Here is a 6,175-nt window from a genome sequence, read left to right as displayed (position 1 = left end):
CTGACGCACTGATTGGCGAACACGCTGTACAGCATATCGGATTTGGAACAAAGTTCCAAAACGACGGGATCGAAGTTGCGCTTCGACCGAAGCCGCACAGCGGCAATACTGATCCTCTCAGAGCTGAAATGTATGCGAACAGCACGAGAGTATAGAAAGGCTTAGACTCTCATGCCACACTGGGTATCTAAGGTGAGTTGTGCACTTATAGGCACCCTTGAAATTTTGATCCAAAATGTTTTCCCCCCTTAAAAATTCCAACTCCAAAAACTGGGTTTCCCGTGCAAACCCCCCGCTAACCCGCTGAAGGTAAGGGAAAAAAAAACGGGGGTAACCACAAACTGGGTGGGTTCAATTTCAACTGGGCCAATAAATGGCATGGGAATGGTTAAACAATAATTTCATAAGCAAATAAAAAAAGAAAAGCAAAGAATATCCCACCTCAATCCAAACATTCTTCATGACAGAAGGCAAACACGGTTGCCAAGATAATCCAGGGAGGACTGTTCACTTGACATACCTGAATTGAAGCGTTACAATATTCAACTAGTATACGCCAATGATTATTGACGCATAATTCTCGTGATTAAATACGAATAAAAAAATAATATACGGCACAGTTTCAATTGGATGATAACATTAGCAAAAAAATGTTCCTTACGAGATTACGTGGTGGCCCCAAAATCATCGTCGTATTGCAACGTAAATTGATCGGTTCGGCATTACTAAATGCTCGTGCAGCCCACTGATCCGAGTGCTCCGATGCATATGAAACGTCTGGCATATCTGACATCATTATTGGTGAGCCGTTTATTGCATGCGCGTGTTGCACGCCATCGAGAGAATAGCAAAAGCTGGGTGATCCTGAGAAACGGGAAACAAAATTTTCACAACGAAATTAAAAATACAGGTAACAAAAAATATATGTATATATATCATGCCTATGCACATGAATCGGTCTTCTATTTTACAATCAGAAGAACATCCATCCTCGTCGTACATATTTCCATCATCACAATTTTCAGTTGATCTGCAATTTTCACCAATTACTCCAAACTAAACTACACAAACGCGCAAGTACAAAAACATACGCGATTCTGTGATAAATGTTAAGATAACAAAAACAGCCATCTGAGTTAATAATAACACTAGGTGCATTTATCTTGCAAAAGTTAAAATTTTTCAAGTAACAGTAAAACAAACAGAGCTAGCTATATGTTGAATTTCTATACTTCATCATATACAGTAATGAAACACAACAAACGGTAATCATGAAAATCAAACTTACTCATCTAAATTTCCATCACCACAAAATGACCGAGAGTGAGAATAAATCAACGGCGGTGAAAAGTAAACCGCTCCATTGCTGTTAGTTCTCCTGGCCCCAATGCGATACATGTATACTTGATCTTGCTTCAAGTCGCTTAAACGAAACAAGCGACAATCAAACCAACTCACAATTATTCGTTCTTGCTAATTAAGTCGTACCGGTCGGTAAAGAACGTATCCGCGGTGGATTGAACTAGGGGCGGCTTTGAAAACGGTGGTTCACGGACAATGTTGTAATCAATGTGACTGCATTTGGAGCAGAGTTCGTGATTTGGATTGGAAACAATTTGCACCGCATCGATACTGACAAACGGACTGCTTGTTGTCAATTCGACCTTCATATAATAAAGTTGGTTTAAAAAATTACATCTTTTCTTCCTCAGGGGGGGGTTAAATACCTTTGTCAAACGTTTGTCAGTGTCCAACGACAACGTGTAGGGCATGTCACAAAATGCCGTTGCCGGTGGCAAAGCGATCATCGAAGAATCATCAAAGTGAAGAATGAAATGCTTCAAGCCATCGGCGGCGTTCCAAGAAATCCACAGTTTCAAATGCGCCGGCACAACAGCTACTTCAAAGCCAAGAACTAAGCTGCAGGCGTTGTTGTTGTCACAGTTCTGTGCGTCTGGTAACCAAGATTTGGTACTTGCTTCACAAGGCTCTGCATCCGGTGGTCCTAAATCTCTCGAGATTTAATTTTTTTCAACTTCATTCTTCGAAATGAGTATCTTTTTTTTCTAGCTCAACAATATACACACTGCTGAGTGTTCATTTGCATTTCAATTTCAACTGAAAATCAAACTACAAACCTAAAGCTTGGTCAGGTGACCAATAGGATGTAGTCCGGGCAGTGTGATTAGCAATAACACGTGACGCGTATTGAATAAATCGTCCATCAGTGTCACATTCGCAATGTTGACAACGCTCAACTGCAGGCTTGCACTGATGCCAGCTCAGTGGTGGCAACCATGCCTATAACAAACAAAATATAAATAGTATTTTTCAGAAGATACAAAAAATTTACACACAAATGTCAGAGATGTTTCAGTTTTTCTGAGTATTCTTGGCGCTGTGGGTACGTATTCGCGCAATGACTCGGAACTAGCCATCCAACTTGAATATTTCAAATCCAAATAGCAGTGCATTCTTGCCACTTGCTGAGGAGTGAAATGGGTCGCACATTCACCATCTAATTAATTTAATTAATAAAAAAGGAATAATAAAGAAAACAAGCAGCAATATTAATTTTTTCATCACATTTCAGCAAAAACAAAATTGCCTACCTGAATAGCTCATGTAATTGTCATACGGGGTGTTCAAGTACATTTGACTACCGCTTTCGCAACCAGACAATTCAGCCATACTTTGTCGGCCGAAGCTTACGTATTCAGGATCTTTGCATTCGACATTTTTGGGTGTTGGATTAGTATCTTCGCACAGATCTCCTGAAATGTTTGAACCAACATACAAACAGGAATGATAAAATGAAAACCTTGCCACCAAAAATGGTCAAGCTCATCAAACTGATAATACATACATACAACAATGCTTCTTTGTTCACTCGAATAAAAAAAATAAAAACCCCAAAAAGCTCATTTGCCAAAAAACTAAACAAACCAGTATATAAGGATGGTTTTGTTTCTCGACAAGGATCGTCACAAGTCATTTCTGAAATTCCGTGGTGCACGTGCCACAATCCGAGAGCGTGGCCGAATTCGTGAATTAAATTGTTCCGATGACCATCACTACCGAAACGCTTCGGCTGTACAACAATACCTCCTGAATAAAAAAAAAGTTGCTTTGAAATTTGAAAAAAAAATTCATGAAAACAAAAAGCATACCATATATAGAGAAAACGTGCTTTTCCCAAGGAAATGTGGACAGACCAATCAAATCACCGTTGCTCCATTCAACGAACGAGATTGTTAAAGCATCTTCATTGCTCACATTCAACATTCTTTTATATTCTTCAATGCCAATGTAAGGTCTGAAAGAATTTCGTACTTTTCATTTACAGCGTCAATCTCCAATGTTCAGTGCAAAAATGGAAATTAAACTCAAGTGCGGTACTGGTTCCATCAACGCCCAATATTATTATTATTATTATTATTATTATATCCACATATATTTATTATACATTAAAAATTATGCTTTTATACATGTGTATAAAAAAAGATGAAATGAAATGACACACCGAAATGGTGACTGCGGATCAATGCAGTTCGTAGTGACGTCGGTGAGAGTTTTGTTGCAACATTCACCTTGATCCCAGCTATATTCGGGAAAATTGCATTCAGGATCGCAACGACCGTTGCCAAGCATTCTCCTCTGACATCGTACAAGCATCAGTTCATCACAATCGCCACCGTCGTTTCCAGTAATCGGATGGCGACATTCCAAATCACACTGCTTATTTCCTGAATAAAAATAAATAAGTGTATTTTTCAATGTGAAAATAAAAGCAGAAAAAAACAATTCAAACCACACAGCTTTACCAATTTTGCTGGAATCGCAACCAAATATTATTTTCTTTTTTCGAAGATTCGCGTTGGCAATTTTCACAATTTCCATTTGCCATGTGATGTTATATTTGGCAAAAGCACCGCTCAGCGAACCATGCTGCAGTTCAATTTTACGATCACTGACAATACCTTTGCCAGTGCTGTTGTCCACAATGTTTATTACCTAAGAAGAGTTTGGAATAAGATTAAGAAAAAAAATATACACACACATACGAAACAACAAAATACAATAATTTGCATTATACATCATCCGCTACCTTGTAACGAACAACTTTAGATTGTCGAAGTTCCCAATTGGCGCTGTAACTGCGGACAACGTCCGGATGATCGCAGACGGTTTGGCCACACGCATGTACCAACACCTGATAAGTATTGAAAAAGGCATCCAAGTCAGAAGGCACAAATTTCGGTGCAAAATCACCTAAAAATTGCCAAAGCAGCAGACAGTGATGATGATATTGCATGCATTATTTATACACACTACTATTTATCTTTCTTTCAAATCCATTACTCATTCATCAAATTGTTATACATAAAAAACTTATTTAATTAGTGAATGAGAAAAAATGCAAATCAATAAGAGCTTTTTTACCCGCTGGCTTCCATTTTGGCACTGACTGAGCATCGATGATCAGTACGGAAGTGGTCGTTGGATGCTGCGCGTTGTGGTTGTTGTTGTTGTTGTTGGCGGCTTCTTGGGCATTTCTACCGGTAGCCATTTTTTGAATAAAGTCATATTCTTGAAACGTGGACCAGAGCTGCAATTCATCGACTGCACCTCGAAAATTCATCGTGTGCCCTTCGTCAAAACGTCCCGGCATGGGACCTCCGAGAAGCAAATGCTTGCAAGCGCTTTTGATATTGGAAAACAGTGGACCAATCTAATAAAATAATCACGATGAGTGCAATGGAGAAAAAGTGAATGAATTCAAACCAACCGACTTACTTGCTTATCGGTTGTTGCTACCAGTGCACCGCCGACAAAGAAGCGCAACATTATACCGTCGTAAGTGACAGCCAAGTGAACCCAACGTTCCGCCTTGTACGGATAATGTGACCAGAGTACAGTGGCACTGGAAGACATTTCGTTGCGCATTTGGAAGAAAAAATGCGCACCTTTTTCACGACTGGCCGTTTTGGTAGCAATGCCGAGTTGCCATACAAAAGGGGGTCCGTCGTCGTCGTCGTCGTCGCCACTGCAACCGTCGGCCAGTTCGGCAATGATCGCCGGATCCCCTTGGCCACCTTCGGGTCGAATCCAGACGGTCAACGTGAACTGATCCCTGGGCAACTGGCCCACGTCCTGCAGGCGTATTGTACGCTCTTGGCCGTCGAAGTAGATCGCCTTGGCCGTAGCTGAGTAGTCGCCGCCGTTGGAAATGGACCTCGGATGTCGCACGTTGGGATGGTAACGATGATCCAGTCGAGTGCCAGTGCCGACAGCACAGTTGGCCAACGTGGTGTCGTCCACTGCGTTGGTCAAACAGGCCAGACACAAAGTAAATAGAAGAAGCAAATGGTGCATTGCAGAAATGCAAAAGACAAAACAAGAATAAGCAAAAGATGAATAAGTAGTAGCAGTAGAAGTAGTAGTAGTGGTGGTAGTAGTAGTGGTAGTAGTAGTAGTAGTAGTAGTAGTAGTAGTAGTAGCAGCAGCAGCAGAAGCAGCAAAGAAGAGTAAGAGTAGGAACAAGTTGAAGCAGAAGAAGCTAATGCAGAAGAAGAAAAAACCAAGAAGCGGCAAACTCTTCGACGAGATTGCTTTTTGTAATTTCGAGAGTCAAATCGGCTGGAGAGGTTGGATCCCTTGATGTAAAGCCGCCGTCGCATTCCCCAGACCCAACCACTGTCAAGCGGACCGTTTGAAGTGCTCAGATTTGAGACATCCGACTCGACAGCAGCGGCTAAACGTCATCCGCTTGACTGACACAACTGACAGCTTGCCAGCGAGCCCTGAGCTATACGGTTACACCGGCTGTCATTCCAGTCAACGCTGTTGAAAAGTTATGCCGAATCCGAAGTTCGCCAACAACATCTTTCGCTTTTCCAATCTCCTGTTGCCCAACGTTCGAGAAAAAGCACCAATTTTCTCTCTTGACTCTGAATAAAATCCAGCCTGTCAGTCAGGATGCAAGAACTGCTTCCTTCATCTCGAAATCGACTGACTTGATCAACAACCAAACTTCCATCTTTCACTTCCAGCCGAATGCAAATGACAAAAAGCCCACAACAACTGCACAAATTTCCCAAATTTTTTTTCTTCTCTCCTCTGCTGCAAAACTCGTCTTCTTCTTCTTCTTCACTAGAAAACAACATCTTTGCAG

General features: G+C 41.1%; 2 protein-coding genes across 2 annotated transcripts; both read right to left on the bottom strand.

Annotated features, from left to right (window-relative positions):
• Positions 1-1,039: 1,039 nt before the first annotated feature.
• Positions 1,040-5,376, bottom strand: Tsp_07020 (pappalysin-1 family protein). The gene is made up of 14 exons (XM_003380827.1): positions 4,798-5,376; positions 4,444-4,732; positions 4,097-4,272; positions 3,825-4,014; positions 3,524-3,746; positions 3,171-3,316; positions 2,947-3,108; positions 2,613-2,774; positions 2,358-2,518; positions 2,139-2,301; positions 1,728-2,005; positions 1,489-1,664; positions 1,357-1,413; positions 1,040-1,097 (listed from the first exon to the last, which is right to left on the bottom strand). Exons 1-14 carry the CDS (start codon positions 5,374-5,376, stop codon positions 1,040-1,042), a joined length of 2,820 nt encoding a protein of 939 aa, XP_003380875.1.
• Positions 5,377-5,855: 479 nt separating this feature from the next.
• Tsp_07019 (hypothetical protein) lies at positions 5,856-6,167 on the bottom strand. The gene has a single exon (XM_003380826.1). The coding sequence runs from the start codon at positions 6,165-6,167 to the stop codon at positions 5,856-5,858; it is 312 nt and encodes a 103-aa protein (XP_003380874.1).
• Positions 6,168-6,175: the final 8 nt, after the last annotated feature.

The sequence above is a fragment of the Trichinella spiralis genome (assembly GCF_000181795.1).
Source record: "Trichinella spiralis strain ISS 195 chromosome Unknown Scfld2, whole genome shotgun sequence".
Taxonomy (NCBI): domain Eukaryota; kingdom Metazoa; phylum Nematoda; class Enoplea; order Trichinellida; family Trichinellidae; genus Trichinella; species Trichinella spiralis.
The sequence above is the reverse complement of the archived record's forward strand: the minus strand, read 5'-3'. Positions and strand labels throughout refer to the sequence as shown.